This window comes from Grampus griseus (assembly GCF_964374135.1).
Source record: "Grampus griseus genome assembly, chromosome: 5".
In the NCBI taxonomy this organism is placed as follows: Eukaryota; Metazoa; Chordata; class Mammalia; order Artiodactyla; family Delphinidae; genus Grampus; species Grampus griseus.
The window spans coordinates 69,234,223-69,259,623 of NC_138998.1; the positions used below are offsets into that span (position 1 = coordinate 69,234,223).

The 25,401-nt window shown below is 35.2% G+C and overlaps 1 protein-coding gene across 4 annotated transcripts in view; it reads left to right on the plus strand.

Annotated features, from left to right (window-relative positions):
• The window catches only part of OPA1 (OPA1 mitochondrial dynamin like GTPase), a 96,854-nt gene that overhangs the window by 19,846 nt on the left and 51,607 nt on the right, over positions 1–25,401 (plus strand). For all 4 annotated transcript variants that reach the window (XM_082654993.1, XM_082654995.1, XM_082654994.1 and 1 more), the window contains 14 exons: positions 3,921–3,974; positions 6,718–6,822; positions 8,472–8,558; positions 9,214–9,327; positions 11,235–11,315; positions 11,441–11,515; positions 11,843–11,914; positions 11,995–12,094; positions 12,794–12,924; positions 15,556–15,628; positions 15,721–15,793; positions 17,053–17,168; positions 18,076–18,140; positions 18,907–18,983. In XM_082654993.1, the coding sequence (XP_082511119.1) occupies positions 3,921–3,974; positions 6,718–6,822; positions 8,472–8,558; positions 9,214–9,327; positions 11,235–11,315; positions 11,441–11,515; positions 11,843–11,914; positions 11,995–12,094; positions 12,794–12,924; positions 15,556–15,628; positions 15,721–15,793; positions 17,053–17,168; positions 18,076–18,140; positions 18,907–18,983 (1,223 nt within the window). The remainder of the gene's footprint in view (positions 1–3,920; positions 3,975–6,717; positions 6,823–8,471; positions 8,559–9,213; positions 9,328–11,234; positions 11,316–11,440; positions 11,516–11,842; positions 11,915–11,994; positions 12,095–12,793; positions 12,925–15,555; positions 15,629–15,720; positions 15,794–17,052; positions 17,169–18,075; positions 18,141–18,906; positions 18,984–25,401) is intronic.

A 25,401-nucleotide genomic window follows, 5' to 3' on the forward strand; every position in this document is an offset into this window, starting at 1 on the left:
GCTCCGCAGCATGTGGAAGCCTCCCAGACCAGGGATTGAACCTCTGTCCCCTGCATTGGCAGGTGGATTCTTAACCACTGTGCTACCAGGGAAGTCCCAAGGGAGGGCTTACTTTAAATGGTGCTTTAGCATTCTCTGTTCCTCATGCTGTTGAGAGTACCATTTAAATATTGTAACAAGTTGGATGCTTAGGCTAAGCCCTCTGTTCCTTAGCTTTGTTACAGAAAGAAGGGGAGGGAGCTACTGTGTTTTGGTACGTTAGTTAGGAATATGAATATAGCTCTAGTTACTAGTAGTTCTTGTGTTTTTCATAATGGTAAAATAATTTGCAATGAGTCCTATAGATCTGCTATTTTAAGATTCTAAGATACAGTTTAAGATTATTGATGTGCTGTTGAATCTGATGATTTAAGCAATATCAGTAGTGAATATTGTTTATTTTCTACACTGCCAAGGGTTAATGTTCATTTGGGGCCAACTTTACTAGCCTTTTTTCAGGCTTACGGTTATCCTTCCTATTCCTAATATTTATTGGATTATCCATGTAACCCTTTTATTCCTCACTTTACACATTTGTAAAAGAGCTACTGGCAGGACTGTACCTCCATCTGTTTTGTTTATTAAGGCATACTTAGTAGAGCACGAAACAGGGCTTGTTCCTGCCCACTTTGCAGTTACCTTGTGTGAAAGTAAATGAGACTAAAAACAATTTATGCTCCTCTATAATAATATCATTCCTTTTACTGTCCTTAAAGATGGTTTCCTTACTGTATCTTCCCCTTTATTCCCCCTATAGTTAGTACACAGATGAGTTTTCAGCCCTACATTGTCATAATAACCAAAATCCTAATTTGATTAGATTTTTATCATTCTAAGCATTTGAGGTTTGCTTGAGGTACAAAGCCACAGCTAGTTTTTGTTGCTTTTTGACCATTATTTCTTATTACACCTTGAAAATATAAGTAGGCCTTCATTATTTATGTCTTATTAGTAGCAGCTAATAGATTTACCCTGTATCATCTGAGCAAAGGAGAGACAGCAGATTAAGACTGCCATTGATAGGTTTGCCTCCTGTGAATATGTACACATACATAAAAATTTTTATGAGTCTTATGCATTTCTGTATTTCAGAATGTCCAGAATTGCTTAGTAGGAAGAGATACTTAAAATTTAAAAATCAGGCTTGGTTTTGTGAGGAGCTAGTAAAGGTTTTTCTCTTTCAGCTTTAGCTTGTTTCTGCAGAGGGTTCCGCTCTTTCTCCATCAATTTTACAGCCCTGGAATTGTAGAAAAGCTCTGGTTTCAAGACTATTGATACCCATTTCTGTCAGGGTGAGTTTTAAATTAATTTCATAATGAAAACTAAATATATTAAACAGTAGGACAAGAACTTACTGTAAGTAGCTGAATTTTACCAGTAAAGTGCATCAAAATAAAATATACCCAGGTTGCTAGTTAAGACCTCAAATAAATGATAGACTAACAATAGCATGTACTAATCTCTTAAGAAAATATGTAAAAGTATCTTATCATTAATCTTTAATATTTATTTTGTGAAGCTAAATGTTTTGATTTTATTTCCTAGAAAATATTAGGTCTAATTCTTGATTCCACCATCACGTGTCTTTTATATAATAACATTAATCTTTTGATTTAACATTAAACTAAGCAGATAGGAAGTGTATTGGTAAAACTGCATGAGTTGTTCCTAACAGTCTTGCCAGAAGCGCACATGATAAATTTAAATATTCCTAAGAATCCAAATTTATGAAAATCTTAACAGTCATTGTACTAAATACTAATATTAGCATAAAGATTGTATTTGTAATGTTCTAATAACCTTATATCATTTTAACTCTTTATATATCCTTTTTATTTTACCAAATTATCAAGGTAACCTTTTATAGTCCTTGGCTTATAGTAAACATTCTAACTTTTTGTAATTGTATTAGTTTCTTAATTATTGCCCCAGATATAGAGAAATGTCGGATTTTCTACTGTAATTTATGTTACGTGAAATCATTAAATATTCACATCTAAAACTAAAACAGTTTATACTAATATTGTTTATACATTTCATACTAATTTAACTGCATTGGATGAATAGTTAACGGAACAGAGTAAATCAGAGAAACTTTCAAAATGAATTGGGAATATAATCTGCATAACAAAATTTTTATGACCATACTATTACAGTATGATGGCATGCCATATGGTCAAAATATGGAATTATTTATTTCTTCACTGGCCTTTAAGATTTTGTTCTTTGGGTTGTGGGCTCCTCCCCAACGTGCTTGTTTCCTCACATTTTAGGAGACGATTAATAATTCTTGTCCATTTTACAAACACAGAGTCAAATGAAAAACACTTATATCCACAAGTCTCTGGCAAAGTTTGTTTTATATTATCGTTTTTCTAATTACCAAACCAAATTTAGAATTTTTAGACATAGGCTTTTTAGGAAAAAATGATACATACCTATCATTTCTAACAAGTATTGTCATTTTTATTTAAAAGAATTTTGAGGGGGCTTCCTTGGTGGCGCAGTGGTTAAGAGGAGTCCGCCTGCCGATGCAGGGGACATGGGTTCCTGCCCCTGTCCGGGAAGATCCCACATGCCGCGGAGCGGCTGGGCCTGTGAGCCATGGCCGCTGGGCCTGCACGCCTGGAGCCTGTGCTCCGCAATGGGAGAGGCCACAACAGTGAGAGGCCCGCGTACTGCAAAAACAAAAAAAAAAGAATTTTGAGGGAAATTTTGATAAATTATTTGGAAATAGGAATTAAACTCTCAAAATAACTTTATTGCATGGATGAGAGTTATTAACGTCTACCTCAATAAGCAAATCATTTAGAATGTTTTCATATATATTTGCTACCATGATGTCTTGACTGCTTAAATAGCCAATGAATAAAGATGAATAAAGATTTACATGAATTTTAACTTGATTTTTGTCTCCTGTGGAATAAAATCATCTCTAAACATTTTGAGTATCAGAAATTAGATAATTATTTTGAAAGACTGAGAATGGCAACTTTGGCATCTCACCAGGGAGTCAAAGTACAGTTACATGTATTTGTCATAAATGACATCATTTTAATTACAGTTGATGATTGTGTTTTATATTTGGAATTGTGACTACTTGAAAGCCTGTTATAGAATAAAGTTTTTTGTTGTTTTGAATATTTTATCTTAGAAATATTAGCATTAATAACAATTCGGAGTAGTTTCCCCAATACCTGTGGATTTTATCCTACTTTTGTTTTATGTTGAAATCAATTTTAGTTGCTTTACTCAACTTCATTGCTCCTGATGCATTCGCTTTATTATGGGTTAGCAGATCTTGCATTGGAACTGAATTTAAAAATACGCATCTGGCTCCGCTTAAAGCTCTGAAAATGCAAGTTGTTCTTTGCATTTATTAAATGCTTTCCTACTTACAGAATAGAAATGGATAGTGTTTGCTTAAAGATACACTATGACCAATGAACTTTTCAGTAGCTGTAAATGATAACATGTGTCTGACTTCCCAAAACATTTCTGTAAGGATGTTATTGCCTTATTTGTCCAAGCATCCAAGTCCCTGTGCTTGAGTACAAAATAACCTATCAAGAATATAGTAACCATATGTGTTGCTTTCTTGTTTTTCTAACAAGCCAGCCATATATGACTAGAATGGCAATAGGAAGATGGTTGCTTTTTAAGGTTTTCACTTAATATAAAATTTTGATGAGCTCTTTTTATTAATGAATAAGATATTTTTACTTAAATAAGCATTTGATTTAAAATTTGCTTTGACTAAATATCCATATAAAGCCAGTAGTTTTCACTCTTAAAAATGCTTTTTTAAAAACATTAACTTTCTGTATATTCTATATAAACCTAATTCTACTCCAATAAAATTATTTATTTTAAACATTTAGGTGTCAGACAAAGAGAAGATAGACCAACTTCAGGAAGAGCTTCTGCATACCCAGGTAATTCTGATGAGTAAAAAGAACCAGAAAGTTTTTCTTAAACTCTGAGTTTGGTGGTATGGAAATTTATCTTTTTAACAAAGCAAAATTTAGAGTGGCTTAATGATAGAACCTTATTATTATAAGTAGATGCTCCCCAAAATGCAAAAACTAATTGAGAAATAAGGAATAATGAAGGAACTTGATAAGTTTAATTAACTAATTTATGTGTAAAAACCTATTTTTTAGTGAATCTGATGCTTCTAATTTTAAAGAAAAACTACGGCAAAAACTGGGGAAAGTGACCTGTCCTTATATAAATCTATGTTTGCAATTTTACATTGATAGGCTAATTATGTAACAGTTAAAGAAATTGGAGTTGAGTCTACCACAGTTCTTCTCTGAAGCCCAAAGCCAATCAGATAATAACCTTTCCAAAGGTATTTCTAACACTACTATGAAAAGTTATTCTCTTATAATTGATGATAACAATTATCATTAAAGACTTTTTCTGTGCAATGTAATTGAGTAGGTAACATTCTAGTGAAAAATTGCCCCATCACCCACTCTATCTTTAGTTATTCTATGTAGATACAATGACATGCCATAATTAAGAATAAGTTAAAAAGACTTATTGGGTCTCTCTTTTTAGGGGAAAAAAATACAAGGACAATCTAGATGAAATTAGGAACTAGTATATTTTGAGTCCCAGGTTTTCTTAATATCTATGCATTATTCTTACACTTGACTATATGTTAGAATAGCGTGTGCTCTGAGCAGCACTGTATATATTTGTTATGGCTTCCCAGCCAGGTGATTACAATCTGCAGCCAGGGATTAAGAATCATTGGCCTCAGAATGTGGTCTCTGCAGCATTAGCATCAGTAATGTCCTTTGGGAACTTGTTTGAAATGCAGATTATTGGTCCCATCCCATCTTCACTGAGTGGGAAGCTCTGGGTGTAGAACTGAGCAATCTTTGTTCTTAAAAACCCTCAAGTGATTCTGATGAATTCTTAAGTTTGAGAATTACTGGTCTAGATGTCTTTGCAGGATGACCCAGCAGCACATCTCTGTAGGAAGACTGCAGATTGGCACCTGTACTAAAGAGTGTTTCCAGCCCCAGAAAATGTAGACCCCATAATTGATTCCATATTTACCAGGAAGTGAGCCAGTGGAAATCCTGCCACCCCTATATATACCTATTGATATCAACCCTTCAATTTGTACAGTTGTTGTCAGCTGCTAGGCATTGACACACACTTGATGAAGAGTTCATGATGTAATAATAGCGTTATCTATATCAGTAGTGTCCAGTAGAAATATAATGCAAGCCATGCACTTTAAAATTTTTACATTAAAACAAGGGTGAAAAGAAATAGGTAGAATTTTGATGTTAATAATAAATTTAACCCAGCAGATCTAAAATAATATCATTTAAACATCTAATTAGTATAAGAAATATTAATGTGGTGTTTATGTATTTTTACTGAATTATAGAAATCTGGTGTGTATTTTATACTTAACTCATCTCCATTCAGGCTAGCCACATTTCAAGTGCTCAGTACCTGCATGTGGCTAGTGGCTACCATCCATATTAGACAGCACAGATCTAATTCTTAGATAACTACCAGTATTTTGTTATATATACTATTACTGCAGATAGATTAACAAATTCTGTAAAAATATATTTATAATAGAATCTAGCCTGTAGTTCTCGTACTATTACATAATATTTTCTTTAATTTGGCTTAAGCTGGACATTCTCTGAGGATAGAGCTATGATCTCTTGTTATTTACTGTATGCTTGGAAGATTATAACAACCTAACATTTTCTAAGAAATATTTTCCATTATAAGAGTCATGTTATTGTAAGTTGGACATAAACATCCAGTTGGTTATAGGAAAGAGTAATTCTTAATAGTTTTCTGAACATTGTTAATGTTTAGAGAAGAAATAATAGTGTACAGAGAAGACCAATTAGAAAAGGATCACATTTATTCTAGAAGAACATTGTATAGCCAAGCATCTACTTTGACAAAAAAGCCTGTCTAAATGTATTAGTTTTCTTTAAATTATTCTTATATCAATATTTTAAAAATTAATGTGTAATTTCTGGCCACAGAAACTTACCAAAACTTGGAAGAGTTTGACCCCTCAACTCAGACCTGTATTCAAAACTCTGTGACCTTAGATAGGCTACCAGGCATCCCTGACCTCTGATTCCTAATCTGTATAACCTTTGCCTCACTTGAAGGCTTACGGGAGTTAATGCAGGTCAAACAGTCAGTAAAGGGCCTGTCACATACTGAATAGTCAGGTACTGTTAGCTATTTTTATTTTATATCATTTTTATAAAATAATATGGGGGATGGGGAGAGTTTGAATTTTTGTCAAATGTCCCTTTAATGAAGACTTAAAATTTTGTTGTAATAGGAAATATTGCTTCATAGAGGATACTTAAGAACTTCCTTCTTCAACTCCTTTCATTTTTAGTATTTTTAATAATTTCTTCAACATAAACAGCAAAGACTTTTCCAAACAAAATTCCAATTGAAATAGAAAACTATAATGAAGCTCATTGTTTGAGATAATATTCATAATTTATTTGTTCAACATTTTCATAGATGACTTTTAAATGAAATAACTCATTTTAAGTAGGCAGGAGATATTGCTTCAGGATCTTGGAAGATTTTAATTTACACTTAATGTTATTTTTTAACCCATCTCTTTCTTATAAAGTTATGTGTATTATTTTGTTGCAGTTAAAGTACCAGAGAATCTTGGAACGGCTAGAAAAGGAGAACAAAGAATTGAGAAAATTAGTATTACAGAAAGATGACAAAGGCATCCATCACAGAAAGCTTAAGGTACTTTAAGTTTGTCTTAATTTGTTCGCTCTCAGAACTTTACCACTTCACATTGTGTGTTGATCAATACCGGATTTTAAGGAACTGCAAAGGGTTCTATCCTTTTATTTCTAACCTGATATGCTTAGGGGATAGGGAGGTCTCTTCCTAAGACTTTCCACAAATTATAATCTTCAAACATTTATTTTATACTATATCCATAAATTTTCATACTTTCAAGAGTCATTTCTTGTGAATCAGTTTATTTTTTCTGAAATATTTAGTTTATCTCTAGGTTTACTTAATTTATACAGCTATAAAACCAGCAGTGTAAGTTGATAGAAAGTTACATATGTCTTATTTTCATTGCCTTACTTGTATTGCCACTCAATGAAGAGGCCACTTCCTCCAGTTTTACAATAGTTAATGTTTTCTTCTGGAAGGTTCCTTAGACATTTTAAAGTATTTTTGAAAAAGCATGCTGGTATTGTTATCATCAGCACATTGGTAATTACCATTATCAGTTAATTAAATCTTATTATTCCCCACTAAACCAACCTTTATGTGCTAAATGAAATTGAAGTAATTCTTTTAACTTAAATGTCATATAAGTAAACAGAATATGTACATAGCAAAACTGCAATAAATCATGGCACATTCATTTTGTAGCCAAGGTCCAAAGATATATAGCCCTAGTTTAACCAACATGTATTAATAGTTGTGACTCCAAATTACGACTGCATAAAACAAATAAATAGCACGACTTTATTTATAAGTCAGCACATGGCAGATGGGAAAAACCACATCCAAGTGTTAATATATATTGAGAATTATATATATTAACACTGAGAAATTGTATTTTCTCTCATAAAATGAAATGGTAATGAAAATTCGAAAAGTTTTTGGTTTATTTTTAGGTGGAGGGGATAAGAGTTGCTTTCCTTTTATTTCTAGGTGTTGAGAGATGAAAGTCAGTGTAGACCCTCATTTTGTTCCTACTTTGGCACTGAAACTTACCTTTAATTATTAAATGCTTGATAGTAACCTTTTTCCCAGGCCTGTGTATATGTTCAATCATTCCTCAAATACTTGAAGCTTATAATTTTCCAGGCACCGTGTTTGATACTGTTTTTACTGAGATGTCTGCCCCTGGTGCTCTCACATTTTAGTCTGCCCAGTTATCAGTGTACACTAATCATTCATACTGATTTAACAATAATCTTGGTGATTCTTTCTCTACTTTACCAGTTCTCCAGTCTCTCTTTCTCTCCCACTCTGACGCATACACCAAACATTCCTTTCAGCTGGTCACCTGACCCCTTATTGGGCGTTTTTTGGTGTTAATGGTCTCCCTTTGTTGGGCACTTAATGTTAGCTCTTCAATATTAAACAATAACCTCCTCCTTTTACCATTTAATTAGAAGGTTCGGAAATCATGAATTAATATACTGTGTTAAATCATTGTCTCTTTAAAATAAATTTGATAAGAACATATGGAATTTTATTTTGTATTGTTTTACATTTACTAGGAATATTTATTTGCATAACTAGGAAAAGCAATACAATTATTATGGAAACATTTTGAATGTATCAGCTCTTTTATCGACACATCTGTGGTTTTTTAAAAATGTTTTCACTATTTTATATTACTCATTTCTTGAATTTTATAGAAATCTTTGATTGACATGTACTCTGAAGTTCTTGATGTTCTGTCCGATTATGATGCCAGTTATAATACACAAGATCATCTGCCAAGGGTAAGTAAAAAATTAGTCCACAGTGAACTTGCCCATTAGCAAAAAAGCACTGTAGTTTTTTAAAAAGTTACATACATAATACATACACATATGTATAGACATAGACAAAGACATAAAATTTTCTGTGTAATATTCATGTGTTCTAGGTGATGCCCTAAGCATTGAATATTGTTTGACTCTTTATTTTGGTCCATTGGTTTACTTATATTTATGCATAATAAAGTAAGGCTTTCAGATATTTGGCATTATGTATTCATGATATCCATGATATTAAAATACCTGAATGGTGGATAAGATTAGGTACATGAGTGAAATTTAACCTTATAGAATTGAAAATGTCTTTGTAAAGAGTAAACTAGCTATGGAAAAGATTTGTGGAATATTAATGTTAATGTGTTTTTAAAACTAGTGGTTTAAATTAGCATGAGTTTTTAATAAAAATTTGGCTGTAAATAATGGATCCAGTTAATGTTTTGCTGTTTATGTTTTCAATACACATCAATGTATGAACCATCATTTTTTTCTGGATGATATTTTAAAAATCATTTAATTGTGGATAATTTTTAAGACTAAAACTTCTCAGCAGCATTCCAAATCTATTAAATTTAAGTTGGTATCAAAAGATATGAATATGTGGTATTTATTTTGTCATAAGGTTGTTGTGGTTGGAGATCAAAGTGCTGGAAAAACTAGTGTGTTGGAAATGATTGCTCAAGCACGAATATTCCCTAGAGGGTCTGGGGAGATGATGACACGTTCTCCGGTTAAGGTAAGAAAATAGGCCCTCTGGATTAATAGACTTACTGTGGTGGTCATTTTGTGATGTATTTAAATGTTGAAGCACTATGTTATACACTGAAACTAACATGATATTGTTTGTCAACTCTACTTCAGTTAAAAAGGAAAATAGGCCAAATGAAGTTCCTCAGGAAAGTAGTCACTTTAATGAAGTTTGTCCATTGTGTTAAAATGAAGAATTCTGACAAAAGAAATAATTGATATGTAGCATTTGGAATTATTGCTAGTGTAGAAATCAGTAGGCAGCATCCTTCAGGCATGAACAAAGGTCAGGAGTTTTTCTTGCTGTAATGTAGACACAAGGATGTGTGTGTATGTTTTAACTCAGCTGAATGGATGGAGTAGGTATAGAGTGATTGGAGAAATGGAAAATTGAAGTCACCAAGAATGAAGGCTAGAATAGTGGTAGAAAGTGAGACAATGAGGCTGATGCTGAAGTCTTGCAGAATTGAGGTCTGTTTATAATTACAACAGGCAGTCTAGTGTGATTCAGACAGTGCATCGTTTGGGGTCTGGCTGTGATTTCAACCATGTTGTGTAAAACTAGTTTCTTTTTCATTGCTTTGTGTTATTGTGTGAATATACCACACTTTATAGATCCATTTTATTGTTGATGGGCATTTGGAATATTACAAATTTAGGGGGAAAAGAATGAACTGACTATATCATGCTCTGTAATTAGCTGTAAAAATATTGTGAACCTACCTTTTACATCGTAACCAGCACCCTAATTGTAGTGGCTATGGCTGATACTATATTTTAGGAAGGAGTTCACTTTCTTCCAGCAGGCAGATATCATGGACAGATTTCCTTGAAACAGACAAGGCTGTTCTCTTTTCAGTTTGTCATTACTTCACTAGTATTTACCAGGACTTCTCCTCCTTCATGGACTCTAAACTCCAGATTTTTGTCTCCCCTTGAAGAGTGAAATTGCCAAAATCTTGACTTAATATTTTAACTTCTTTAACAGCTTCTTTGTTCCTTAATGCGCAAATGCCTTAAAGGGAAATTGTGCATAGAATGTAGGGCTCAGTTTTTGGAGATTTATTTCTGCTGTCCATTTTTCTCTGAGAGTTTGGCATCTTAGATGGTGGCTGCTTGATAGCCCTGGAATCCGATTTTGTCTCTTCAACACAGTGAGACTGCTACAAGTTTTAAACTTCTCTTTCAGGCCACCATGTGCCACAAATCAGCAAATGCCCTGAGGGAGAATAGCTGCAGGAATATACCCATCCAGATCCTTTGGGGTCCTGGACTCAGTCCAGGCTGCTCAGATGTCTCCAAACAGCTAGGTTTTATTTGTTATCCTCTGTATGCTTAGCTAATCTTAGTAGACAGAATTGTTTTTTAAAAGTGAAATCGAATCATTATAGAGAAGCTTGAAAAGTTACAACTGAAAAGTTAAGGAATGTGAAGTTTAGAAGTTCTCATGAAACCACTGACTGTTGACATATAAGTTGTTAGAGAATTTCTTGCTCAAATGTCACTCCTTGGGTGAAGGCTGCCTTAGTTCCCCTTAGTACTGCTCTCCTCTGTGGCATCCTAGGTTTTGCTACACAGACCTATTCTCTCTGTATATTTCTCCCAGTATATAATGAGGCCTAAACCAGTTACAGTCAATTCTTCGAGTTCCCCCATCTGCAGTGCCTGACACAGTTGGCTCTCAATAAATAGGTGTTGAATAAATGAATTGTCCTTTACCTAAATTTACCTTTGAAGTGAAATGCAAGATTTCCTTTTAGTTTTTCAAGTTTTGAGATTGATGGCTTTCTGCTTGGTACTCTGTATAATGTTGACTGGAAAATGAGAACCATATAAGTGCTGTGGGAATTAATAGGAATTGTAAATACAGTCTTCTCAATGTTCTGTTAATTTCAGGTGACTCTCAGTGAAGGCCCTCACCACGTGGCCTTGTTTAAAGATAGTTCTCGGGAGTTTGATCTTACCAAAGAGGAAGATGTAAGTAGAATTTGTATGAGGTTTATGTATGTAACTTTTTATAACATGTGTAAACTTACAAAAGACAACTAAATGGAATATTTAACTGAAGATTTCCTTAGGATTTTGTTGCTTTCCATTGATAGCTTGCAGCATTAAGACGTGAAATAGAACTCCGAATGAGAAAAAACGTGAAAGAAGGCTGTACTGTTAGCCCTGAGGTAAGTGTTGCAATTCATTTCAACAATGTTTTATGGAAATCCAATGTTTATGGTTTGAAATCATGGTGTTAGCATTGATGTTTAGATTGCAGCTGTTCCAAGATGCTTAGTCTTTTTTTTTTCTTTTAATATTCCAAAGAATATTGTTTTGTGGATAATTTTCTATGATAATTACTGTTATGGTCAGAAAAAGCATAATTTTTTTCTGAGCTGCATATCTGAATGGATGAGATACAGAATTTTCAAAATATGTGTCACCAAAAAATTCCTAACAAGCTGCTTCCCAAAATTAGTTTTTTGGTTTTTGGATTTTTTTTCCCTACACAGACCATATCCTTAAATGTAAAGGGCCCTGGACTACAGAGGATGGTGCTTGTTGACCTACCAGGTGTGATTAATGTAAGTATCTACAAAATGTGTGTTTTATCTTCCTATTGTGAAAGACATTTATAATGACATTTAAAACCTTTTTCTTCAAGACTGTGACATCAGGCATGGCTCCTGACACAAAAGAAACTATTTTCAGTATCAGCAAAGCTTATATGCAGAATCCTAATGCTATCATACTATGTATTCAAGGTAAGTTTTATTGAAAGATTTTAATTGCACTAATATTCTTCCTTACTTAGCAATCAAAGCTTTGTTCTACATATGCATGTTACATAAACATACAAAATAAATATGTTTTGTCATCTCCTCTTACTTGTTCGTTTTATTAGTAAATAGAATTGAAGTTGGTGATATTTTGATAAATTTCACTGTGTAGGCATCATAGACATTTTTATTGGCTAGAATGTCTTTTCATAACTAAGATAAAATATTAAGAAAAATTTTCTTACTATAATGTAGACACAAGGATGTAGCCTGTTGAAGTTTTTAGAACCTACTTTGTAACCATTACAGTGTCTATTTATTTATTTATGGCTGCGTTGGGTCTTTGTTGCTGCGCATGGGCTTTCTCTTTTGGAGAGTGCGGGCTACTCTTCCTTGCGGTGCGCGGGCTTCTCATTGTGGTGGCTTCTCTTGTTGCAGAGCATGGGCTCTAGGCCTGCGGGCTTCAGTAGCTATGACACATGGGCCCAGTAGTTGTGGCTCACGGGCTCTAGAGCACAGGCTCAGTATTTGTGGCGCACGGGCTTACTTGCTCCTTGGCTCCTTGGCATGTGGGATCTTCCCGGACCAGGGCTTGAACCCGTGTTCCCTGCACTGGCAGGTGGATTCTTAACCACTGTGCCTCCAGGGAAGCCCTACAATGTCATTTTTCAATCTTTTTTTCAGATGGATCTGTGGATGCTGAACGCAGCATTGTTACCGACTTGGTCAGTCAAATGGATCCTCATGGAAGAAGGACAATATTTGTTTTGACCAAAGTAGACCTGGCAGAGAAAAATGTGGCTAGTCCAAGCAGGGTGAGGGCAAGTTCTTTATACAAGCTTCAGTTATGACAGGGACTGGTTGGGGGAATAAAAAATTTCCTTGTGAAATACAAGTAGTAATGGGATTTTTCTTGGTTCTCATTAAAAACAAAGTATTGTATAGTTATAGTAAATTACTTAAGTGCAATATCCAGGTATAAGTGAAATTCCACAATTGTAATCAGTTTGCTTCAAATACTTAAAACTGCTAATGTTGCTTACTCTAATTTAATTTAAATTTTGTATGTTGACATACAGTCATTAACCTCATTTGTAGTATTTTTTGTTATAGTTTAAACTTTTTTTTTAGTTGATGTTCATTAATTAATGTAAAACTAGTGACAGTTTAAATTCCTTTTGGGCCTTATTTTATTTTGTCCTGTTTTTTTAAAATTTTTTTATTATTTATTTTTTTCAGATAAACATTGCGTTTCTTAACTGATGAAAGACTGTGAGGCAGGTTTTCATAATAGAGAAGGCATTGGATGGGGTGTCAGGGCTCAGCATTCTTATCCATGCTCTACCACCAACCAGCTGCATGTCCTTGGGCAAATCTTGTTACTTTTCTGCATCCAGTCAGTGCACCGTCCAACCTATTAGTCTAGTTGATCTCTAGGTCATTTTCATTTCTGAGATTCTGTGACTTCTATTCATGGTATTCAGTGTCCCTTCTCTCCTCCTCCCTTAACAAGGAAAGTATTTTATTTCAAGTTACGATTGTGTGCAAGGTTTATTAGGACATGCTCTCTACTTAATTATGAAGGCATAAAAAAGTGGGTAAAAGTGGGTAAAAGCGCACAATCTGTAGCCAGATTGCTTGGTTTCACACCTGCGCTACTGTTTGCTAGTTGTGTAACCTTAGGTAAGTTGTTTTACTTTTTCAGTGCTTTAGGCTTTCTCATCTGTTGGAAATGAAGATATTAATGGTACTGTCCCATAGGTAATGAAAACTTATTGAGTTAAATATCCATCGTAAAGTGGTTGAAATAGTGCTTGGCACAAAAGTGTTATGTAAATAGTGGCTATCATCTGTTGTTATTATATCTTCATCCCCCATGGAACAACTTCAGATATAAGTACCCATCCCTCTGGCTACTGCTTAGAATTTCTGTTTTTCCCACCCGAAACTCTGTAGGACTATGCCTCTGTGATGGGGTTCCCAAGGCAGACCACCCCTAGACACCCTGATTCCGTAGGACTCACAGGACTCAGTACATAGTCATACTTCCACCTAAGATTTTATTACAATGATAGGATGCAAAGCAAAATTACAAAATGAGAAGGTGCAGAAGGTGATATCTGAAGGAAACCAAGCTCAAGTTTCCAAGAGTTCTTTCCTAGTAGAGTCATACAGGAAATGCTTAATCCTGCCAGCAACAAGTTACTCATTAGAGACACAGCACCTAAGGTTTTTATCGGGGGCTGTTCATGTAGCCACCCTCAAGTACCAAGATTCCAGACGCCCAAGGGAAAGCAGATGCTCAGCATAAACCACATGGATTGCACAATGAGCCACTGTTATTTAGGGAAAGTTTTATATCAGTGTAGGGAATTGTTTACCAGTTAAGTTCCCAGATGCCAGCCAAGGACAGGCAGGCCTTTCTGAGGACAGCAATCTCAGGCCTGCTGTGTTAACTCTTTTCTGTACAGCCTCAGTGACCTTAGCTTTGCCTTATTTTTAAGGGTAAGGCCTGCCCTTGGCCGTATTGGTCCTGATAGGGAGGAGGGGAGAAGTGAGGTAGAAGCAAATTTCTGCGCTTCCTTCCCATTTCCCATCATTCCTTTCATTTTTCTCCTCTTCTTTAGGAAAATGAGTTTGCATTTCCTTTGAATACAGTTGAAGCTTATATCAGTCTTTTTTTATACCAAAGATTTAGCATTAGCCTAGAAATGTAACTTGTCTTAGAGGAGGGATTCTTATCTCAGTATTAATCTTAATGAGCTTCTGGGAGTAGGAACTCTTTTATGTTATGTGTGAATGATAGATCTCTGTGCAAATGTGCATTTTTCTGGAGACAGAGTCTGTAGTTTTTATTTCATTTAGAAAAGGAGTTTTGACCCTAAAAGAGTTGAGAACCACTGGATCCAAATTTTTTTTTTATAGAGTTAAAAAAAGAAAAAAAAAAAAGACTGTCCAACTTTGTTAGAATTTAGATATTGGGGAAATAATAATAGCAGCTACTATTATTGTGTGCTTCTGCACGCCTGGCACTGTGTTAAGTATCATACAACCTTTTCAACTACCAGTTTGAAAAAGTTAAGTAGCTTACTTAAGGCCACACACCTAGTAAGTGCCAGAGAAGAAATTCAAACTAAGCCCTGACTCCAAAGCTCTATATGTCATTCCAAGTTCTAATTTTGGTACTTAAGTTTTAACAATACATTTTTAATATAACAAAACTAAATGTATTTCATTTTTTCCTCAAAGAGCAATTGAAATGCATTTTAGTACTTTTGTACAGACATATATAGCAGTTGAAATACATTTCAGTACTTTTGTACAGACATATATTTACCCAAACATATACATATATAGCATTATTAAATTTGCTTTCTAAATAGCATGTTATGCTTTAAAAATTATGTAAACTTACGTCTGTTTATTTTTCCCACTTTTGAAAATAGATTCAGCAGATAATTGAAGGAAAACTCTTCCCAATGAAAGCTCTAGGTTATTTTGCTGTTGTAACAGGAAAAGGTAGGCAAAGACAGATTATTATAGTTTTTTGTTGTTTTCAAATAATAAAAATGAATTTTCTTAGTGAGAACTTTACCATCATCTCTCCCTAGGAAACAGCTCTGAAAACATTGAAGCTATAAGAGACTATGAAGAAGAATTTTTTCAGAATTCAAAACTCCTAAAGTAGGTATCTTGTTTAAATATTTAAAGAATTTATAGTGAGGGAGTAGCTTCAGCTGTTTTCATTTAAAAGTTTGTTTTATAGCTATCAGTTTAACATTGAATTTCCAGAATTGAATTCCCAAATAGCGATCTGTATTTAATAAGCAAGTCCTCAAGCTACTCTGACAGAATTGGGAGCAGTTTATCACACAGTACAGTACATGCTGTTGTAATAAACTGCCCCTTGGCATATGGGCATCGGAGACCACACTGACACCACTTAAGTTGTTTTACTTATAAGGTGATTTTTTAAAATCAACACTTACATGTTTAAATGCGTGTACACATTTCTCTTACAGTATTGGGGAAAGTTGGAGTGAGGGGTGGGAGTGTGAAAGGGGTGTCCTTAAATAGATATTGACAGAAATTAACAGAAAGTAAGATACTGACAGAAAAGCAAAGAGGAAAAGCTAAAGGGCAACTGAATTTTAAAACATTATAACATGTAGAGAGTCTCTTGAACTGGAAGAGTGCGTTTGCCTCTATATTAGTATAGTAAGTCAAGGTAGTCTTTTCACACGTAGGCTTGAGAATTGTCTGTTGGGTTGGGAGCTGGCAAGTGGGTAGAACTATGCTATCCAATATAGTGGTCACTAGCCTTGTGTGCTTGTTTAAATTTATTTATTTATTTTTGGCTGTGTTGGGTCTTTGTTGCTGCACACATGTTTTCTCTAGTTTCAGCAAGCAGGGGCTACTCTTTGTTGCAGTGCGCGGGCTTCTCATTGCGGTGGTTTCTCTTGTTGCGGAGCACGGGCTCTAGGTGGCGTGGGCTTCAGTAGTTGTGGCTCTCGGGCTCTAGAGCACAGGCTCAGTAGTTGTGGCGCATGGGCTTAGTTGCTCTGCGGCGTGTGGGATCCTCTCACACCGGGGCTCGAACCCATGTCCCTTACACTGGCAGGCAGACTCTTAACCACTGTGCCACCAGGGAAGTCTCTAAATTTAAATTAGTTAACATTAAACAGAAGGAAAATGTGAGTTCCTCAGTCACACTAGCCACACATTTCAAGGGGTCAATAACCCCATGTGACTAGTAGCTACCATATTGGACAGCACGGGTATAGATTACTTTCCTCATCACAGAAAGTTCATTGGACCGCCCTAGTATAAAATGATTAAGTGGCTATTCTCATTATGTTGTAACAAGCACATTCTCAAACTTGGTGATAGTATTGTCCTTTCTGCCACTTTAATATACTTTAGCTCTGGTTATTGTTTTGTAGGACAAGCATGCTAAAGGCACACCAAGTAACTACAAGAAATCTCAGCCTTGCTGTTTCGGACTGCTTTTGGAAAATGGTACGAGAGTCAGTTGAACAACAGGCCGACAGTTTCAAAGGTAAGTTGGGTTTTTAAAATAAACTCAAATTTAGATATTTTATTAGCTGGCAGTCTTGGGCATCCATCAGATTCTTTACTTCCTTTGTTTTAACAGTTGCTTTTCATTCATTTACTATAAGATAGTATGTAGGAAAAGGAAAACTACAAATCTTCAGTTGTATGAGAGCAGGATTTTTCTTTTCAGGGGAAACATTGCTAGGAGAACATTACAAAATTTAAACAGAAAGTTTGCAGTAGTGTTTGGGAGAAAGAACCTAGTATAACTATAGAGAACTCAGATTCTGCCTTTTTAGAGGAAAGAGAGGAAATGTGTTGGGAAGCAGAGCAGACAGTGTACTTTCAGCTACATTGTACTGGTTCCTGAATACCACGCTTTCCTGTTCCATGGCTTTGCTTGCTTCCGTAGTTTCATTTGGTGAGAGTATATCCTCCGCCCATTTTCTCATTAGGAAAGCCACTTATTTATCCCATTAGTCCCTCAGCAACCTTGTAAGTGTTATTCTCATCTTACAGAAGAGCAAACTGAGGCAGAGGATAATATACCTAAGTAACACACCCAGCATCAAACAGTAATAGATAATAGACCCAGGGTTTGAATGGGGTTCAAAATCAGGATTGAGTTGGTGGTATGACTTCAGAGTCCCATGCTCTTAGCAGCTGTACTAAATTGTGTCAGCTGTGTGCTTTGTGGACTGAAAATGGAGAAACTAAAGTCAAAGGGATTAGTTTGGGAAACTGTTGTAATAATGCTATTCTGAGATATTGAGAGCCCAGAGTACTCAGGAGCTATCTGTGCACACTCAGAAATTCAGTTAATATAGCAGATATGTGAGAGATAGCCTTTAACCACTGCATCTGGAACTGAAGAGAATCCTCAAACTTGAGCATTTTTCCTTCTTCCTCAGCAACACGTTTTAACCTTGAAACTGAGTGGAAGAATAACTATCCTCGCCTGCGAGAACTTGACCGGGTAATATTTATGTACCTCATGTATTTTGTATATATCTAATTTAGTATTGTGCTCTAACAAAGTTTATGTTGACAAGCAGAATCTGGTAAGCTAAATTGTTTTGGTTTTAACCATGATTACTAATTTAGAGTTGCAAGAATACATTTCCACGAACAGTTGTCACTTTTACAAATAACTTAAATTATTTATTACATAATAAAAAAAGTAATTAGGGATCATAGGATATCCAAACAAGTATTGAAAATCTTTTTCTGAAAAGGTGAAGAATAGTCTTTCAATGTCTTATAAATTAACATATTTATGTAATGTAAACTTAAAAATTATACATCAGCTTTTTAACCTTTTCACTGTTCATACTCTAAGTTAATAGGTCTTAAGTGTTGGTTTTCCTTGATTTTAAAATGCCATCAGTTGTAAAACACAGCATCAGATTACTGTTAGTAATACACTAAATTAATGTGCGTTGATAACTTTCACATAACGTTTGTTATGTAAAAAACTTACCTGAACCAATGTTCCGTGAAAAACTGCATTCAGAGTTGAATAAGGTAGACGTGTGTCAGTGTCTTTGTCCTTATCTGGATATTGGCATTCCTAAAGAAAGAGACTAGAAGAGAAGAGCGTTACTTGTTGGTCAGGCATGCTTCAAAACTAAGTCCAGCCAGTAGCTTGTCAGAGGCCTTCCTTTTAGTTATCTCTGAAAATCATGGCAGGGCAAATTGACTATCTTATGAAAATCTTACTTACGTGTATCTATATTGCCTAGAACGAACTGTTTGAAAAAGCTAAAAATGAAATCCTCGATGAAGTTATCAGTCTGAGCCAGGTTACACCAAAACATTGGTGAGTATTTGACCTTTTCTCAAAGACTTTACTATGTGAATTATAATGGAATACTAAAACTTAGATTGATAAAGCAGTGATTTATTGTAGCCTTGGCCTGTCCCCCCAAACACTTAGTAAATAGGCAAGAACATAAAAGTATGTTTTTTTGCAGAATCTAACCACTATTCTAGTCTAACCAATTAAATATTTTAAGTATAATGAATTATGTATTTATTATATATCTCTGAGAAGAGATATTCTGAAAGATAGCTTTCTCCATGCTCTTTTTTTTTTTTTTTTTTTTTGCGGTATGCGGGCCTCTCACTGTTGTGGCCTCTCCCGTTGCGGAGCACAGACTCCACGGCCATGGCTCACGGGCCCAGCCGCTCCGCGGCATGTGGGATCTTCCCAGACCGGGGCACGAACCCGTGTCCCCTGCATCGGCAGGCGGACTCTCAACCACTGCGCCACCAGGGAAGCCCTCTCCATGCTCTTTTGAAATCTTCATTCATCTTAGGTTTTTCCTTATCTTAATAAATACATAATTTTGATTTCTATAAAATCATTTAGATAAAAGTTTTATCAAATTGTGCTTTAGCTAAGTATCAAACAGTCTAACAAGACTGGTTGCTCTTGTTGGATTACACTTAGAGAACAAAACTACAGAGAAAATTGCTGTAGGAGAAGAGTATATTGCTTTCAAATTCTCACATCTGCATAAGAACACTGGTGCTTTTGTAATATGTGTCTGATATGTTTTGTACAGATCCCATTTGAAATTGAATCCTGTTTGAGATTTTTTTTTAAATAGCAAGTAAATGCATTCTTTTGAAAAATACTCATGCAAATCGCTTTTAGGGCCAAGTGTCACCTTCAATTTATGTTTTATGTAAATATTGGCGCTCTTAAATATGTTGGAATGGCAGTAACCAAAATAGGTTCCATGTACCTCAAGCAAGCTATGTATAAATAACTTAAATTTTAAATTTTTATAATCGTATTTTAATTAACAAATCCCTTATATAAAAATTACCTTTATAATGAAGTCTGTAGTTTAATAATTTATTATTCTTGGAGCAGAACTGCCATTTATTATGAATATTTTCTGTAACTCTTATATTTGCTCAGTTGAAGATTATCAAAATGGAACTTAGTGTCCAGTCCTTAAGTTTGTATTCAGTACTACTAGTTTCCTTATGTTGGTGCCCTTTCTTCCTCAGTAGTGAACCCTTTTCTCTCTTCAAGTAGTCAAAATTTGCCTATTTTTAATCTCTCTCCTTATCCAAAAAAGAATTCTGATCTTATCTGTTGATTGATTAATCATATATATATATATATATATATACACACAAAAAAACTTGTTATCATTATTATTTGTATTTTAAGCCAGTTCTATGGCTTTCTATAAGTCATCCAGTTTTTGAAGTTTGCAAGAGATAGATATGTGTGTGTGTATATATGTATGTATGTGTATAGTATATACATATACACACATACACACAGAATGAATAGTACTACTTACCCTACTAGGTTGTATGAAGATAATGTACAGAAAAGTGATTTGTAAACTATGATAACTCATAATGCTATTTATGGGAGAAAAATGTGGTGCCTCTGTGAATTTCTGGCATCATCAAATGGAATGGTTAGTTTTGTTTGGACAGAGCAAGTCTGAAATCAAAGTGTACCTACACTTAAGTGAGCCTTGAAGATAAATCTAATTTACTTAACCCACGGGTGGTGAAGGGAATTTGTGAAGGGACAAGAAACCTATATTGCCAGATTGCCTATTGAGAAGGCAAGGGAGAGAACTAGGACATCTGGCTGCTAGAGATTTATTCTTTGAGCTGCTGGATCTTTTCATCACCACCCCTCCACCTCCGCCGCACCCTTTTTCCCCAGACGCTGTAGCTTAACACAAACATAGATCAAAATAGCAGGTCCTAATCTTAGCTGTTTGTGCCACATTGATTTCAACTGCATTGCACCCAAAATGTTTTATTTTTGTGACATAGTTGATGTTGTATCAGGTAGTATCTTTTTGCTGCTTAATACCTTATGTGACACTTTAGGATACAACTCTAAGATGTTTATAATTATTTAAGTCACAGGACTGTTTGATCTGTATTTGGTAATTTGGAAGCACTGTTACAAGCATTTTGTCATTCTATACTTCAGTCATGTTTTAAGAAAGTTATTGGACGTTTAGATTTGACATATGATTCATTAGAGTAAGAAATAGGCTCTCAGTGCTTTCACACAATATACTTGATCTTTAGGAGTCGATTATGGACACTAAGCAGGAGATAGTTATTTTATCCTTATTTAGAAGGATAGCTGGCAGGATTTATAGAAATACACTTAAAAATGGTATCGCAGTATGCATACAATTTTTGGTGAAAAGTATTAAGTTTATTTTGTTGAAGTTAAAAGAATGAAAGGAATATGGGAATGCACAGTTAAGTACCCTAACTCAGATGTAAGGAATCAAAAACGATTTCTTATAATTTGAGATTTAAAGAGTGAATAGATGCTAGGTAAAGGCAGTGACCAGAATATTGCAGAGGCCAAGAGGTGAGAGCAAGAAAAGTGACAGAAGTAACTGAAGACAGGTACCTATGGCTTTAGCATAGAAGGAGGCAAGAGGAAGAAGATGAAACGGTGGGTATAAGCAAGATATAGATGATTAAGGGCCTTAGAAACCATGTTTAGAAGCTTGAAATTTATCCGACAACCAGTGAGGGCCAATGAAGAGGTTTAGGCAGATTTGCATTTTAAAAAGATTTTTGTAGTAGGGAAAGTGGAATACAGGTGGAGAAAACTGAGCAAGGAGACAGTTGACTGTTGAAACAATCTAGACCAGAAGAGATAGTGGCTTGAACTTGAATAGTGGTTGTACAGGTGGAGAAGAGGAGACATTTTTGAGATATTTGAGAGGTTACCTAGAGGATAGAATTGACAGGATTTAGTGATTGGATGTGTAGGTAATGGAGAAGAGGAGTCAGTTAAAGACTGAGTACATCTATATCCAGTAATTATATTGCTAGGGCTCTATTGAAATGAAGATATTTTTGACGAAGATGAACACATAAGAATCTTCACCATGGTTTTGTTTATAAGTGTAAAAAATTGAAAACTTGTGTTTTTATTTGTAATTACATAATATTTGATTTATCCATAGAGTGGATTACTATGCAGCCATTGAAAAATGTAGGATGTCCACATGGAAAACTATGTACAATATACTTTAATATTATATTTATTAAACAGTATGTGTAATATCACCTGTGTAAACACACACAAATAGTAATGTAGGCATTGATATTTTTAATGATAAATTAAGCTGTGAATAGTGGTCATTTAGTGAAAGAGACATTATGGAGTACTTCTTACTTTTTCTGTATTGGTTTTAAATTATATGGAGTAAGTCCTCTGCTTTAAAAGAAGAAATTTTCATTTTGAAAAAAAATTTAATTAAAAGGGCATATAGGTAGGGTTCAGGAGATAAAGGGGGTGATAAATAGAACTATAATGGTAGTTGTATTTTGTTTATTAGTGGTATTTATCCCTGGACGATGGCAAAACTTAGAGAAGAAGTCTACAATCACCTAGAATATATACTGGGGGAACTGGTCGATGTGAGTAGAGGACTAATGGTCTGGAAGAGAGATTGTGGGGTAAGCAGAACATCCACTTCCTGACTCTGAAGCACATTCAGCTAATGAGCAGCTTCCAGGCAGCAGAATTTGAGGACAGTTACTGCCTGTAAGGGAGGGTCAGGAAAGGTTTGAAGATGTAAGGAAAAGGGAAAGAATGAGAATATAAAATGATTTGTTTGTTATGGAACAAGGTATTGGAGGCACAATAAAAGTTATTGTGATGGAGGGGAGCAGGGGGAGTCTGGACGGAGGACAGCAGCTTAGTGATGAAAGGGCAAGTGAGCTGGGTAAGGATAAGTGACAGCAGCCACCTTTGGTGGATTGGGAAGCTGCAGCCTCCTTTGAGAAAGTTACCTAAGGCTTGTCAGAATTTGGTGGTGTGGAATTTTGTTATGATCTCCTTGAAAGGGTGTCTGGGTTGTAGAGTCCTGTCCCATAGACTCCTAGGAAGAGATTAACACACCATGTCTCTTCTGAGGCAGGAGCAGCAAAAGGCCTTTGTGGTCAGAGGCTGTATCCTGATTTTTTGTTCATCTTTCAGATATCTTGAGTTTGTGTTTAAAATTGTCTGAATAGATGGCCCTGACAGACTTCTTTTCTTCCATCTTGCTTTTGAAATTCTCCCATTATCTGTCATTAATGCCATGACTAAATGGACTTTGTCCTTTTGATCCTCTGGTGTATTCTCTCTGCATATTCATTCTCTCTCTCTTTCCTTCCTTCCTCCCTTCTTTCCTTCCTTTTGTTTTTTATTGAAATATAGTTGACATGCAATATTATGTTAGTTTCAGTGCACTACATAGTGTTTTGTTTTAACATCTTTATTAGAGTATAATTGCTTTACAATGGTGTGTTAGTTTCTGCTTTATAACAAAGTGAATCAGTTATACATATACATATGTCCCCATATCTCTTCCCTCTTGCGTCTCCCTCCCTCCCACCCTCCCTATCCCACCCCTCTAGGTAGTCACAAAGCACTGAGCTGATCTCCCTGTGCTATGTGGCTGCTTCCCACTAGCTATCTGTTTTACGTTTGGTAGTGTATATATGTCCATGCCACTCTCTCACTTTGTCCCAGCTTACCCTTCCCTCTCCCCATATCCTCAAGGACATTCTCTAGTAGGTCTGCATCTTTATTCCCGTCTTGCTCCTAGGTTCTTCTGACCATTTTCTTTTTTTTTTTTTAGATTCCATATATATATGTTAGCATACGGTATTTGTTTTTCTCTTTCTGACTTACTTCACTCTGTATGACAGTCTCTAGGTCCATCCACCTCACTACAAATAACTCAATTTCATTTCTTTTTATGGCTGAGTAATATTCCATTGTATATATGTGCCACATCTTCTTATCGATTCATCTGGTGATGGACACTTAGGTTGTTTCCATCTCTTGCCTATTGTAAATAGAGCTGCAATGAACATTTTGGCACATGACTCTTTTTGAATTATGGTTTTCTCAGGGTATATGCCCAGTAGTGGGATTGCTGGGTCATATGGTAGTCCTCTTTTGAGATTTTTGAGGAAATTCCATACTGTTCTCCATAGTGGCTGTATCAATTTACATTCCCACCAACAGTGCAAGAGGGTTACCTTTTCTCCACACCCTATCCAGCATTTATTGTTTGTAGATTTTTTGATGGTGGCCATTCTGACCAGTGTGAGATGATATCTCATTGTAGTTTTGATTTTCATTTCTCTAATGATTAATGATGTTGAGCATTCTTTCATGTGTTTGTTGGCAGCAATCTGTATATCTTCTTTGGAGAAATGTCTGTTTAGGTCTTCTGCCCATTTTTGGATTGGGTTGTTTGTTTTTTTGTTATTGAGCTGCATGAGCTGCTTATATATTTTGGAGATTAATCCTTTGTCAGTTGCTTCATTTGCAAATATTTTCTCCCATTCTGAGGGTTGTCTTTTGATCTTGTTTATGGTTTCCTTTACTGTGCAAAGGCTTTTAAGTTTCATTAGGTCCCTTTTGTTTATTTTTGTTTTTATTTCCATTTCTCTAGGAGGTGGGTCCAAAAGGATCTTGCTGTGATTTATGTCATAGAGTCTTCTGCCTATGTTTTCCTCAAAGAGTTTGATAGTGTCTGGCCTTACATTTAGGTCTTTAATCCATTTTGAGCTTATTTTTGTGTATTGTGTTAGGGAGTGATCTAATCTCATACTTTTACATGTAGCTGTCCAGTTTTCCCAACACCACTTATTGAAGAGGCTGTCCTTTCTCCACTGTACATTCTTGCCTCCTTTATCAAAGATAAGGTGACCATATGTGCATGGGTTTATCTCTGGGCTTTCTATCCTGTTCCATTGATCTATATTTCTGTTTTTGTGCCAGTACCATACTGTCTTGATTACTGTAGCTTTGTAGTATAGTCTGAAGTCAGGGAGCCTGATTCCTCCAGCTCCGTTTTTCATTCTCAAGATTGCTTTGGTTATTTGGAGTCTTTTGTGTTTCCATACAAATTGTGAAATTTTTTGTTCTAGTTCTGTGAAAAATGCCAGTGGTAGTTTGATAGGGATTGCATTGAATCTGTAGATTGCTTTGGGTAGTAGAGTCATTTTCACAGTGTTGTTGGTTGTTCCAATCCAAGAACATGGTATATCTCTCCATCTATTTGTATCATCTTTAATTTCTTTAATCAGTGTCTTATAATTTTCTGCATACAGGTCTTTTGTCTCCTTAGGTAGGTTTATTCTTAGATATTTTATTCTTTTTGTTGCAGTGGTAAATGGGAATGTTTCCTTAATTTCACTTTCACATTTTTCATCAT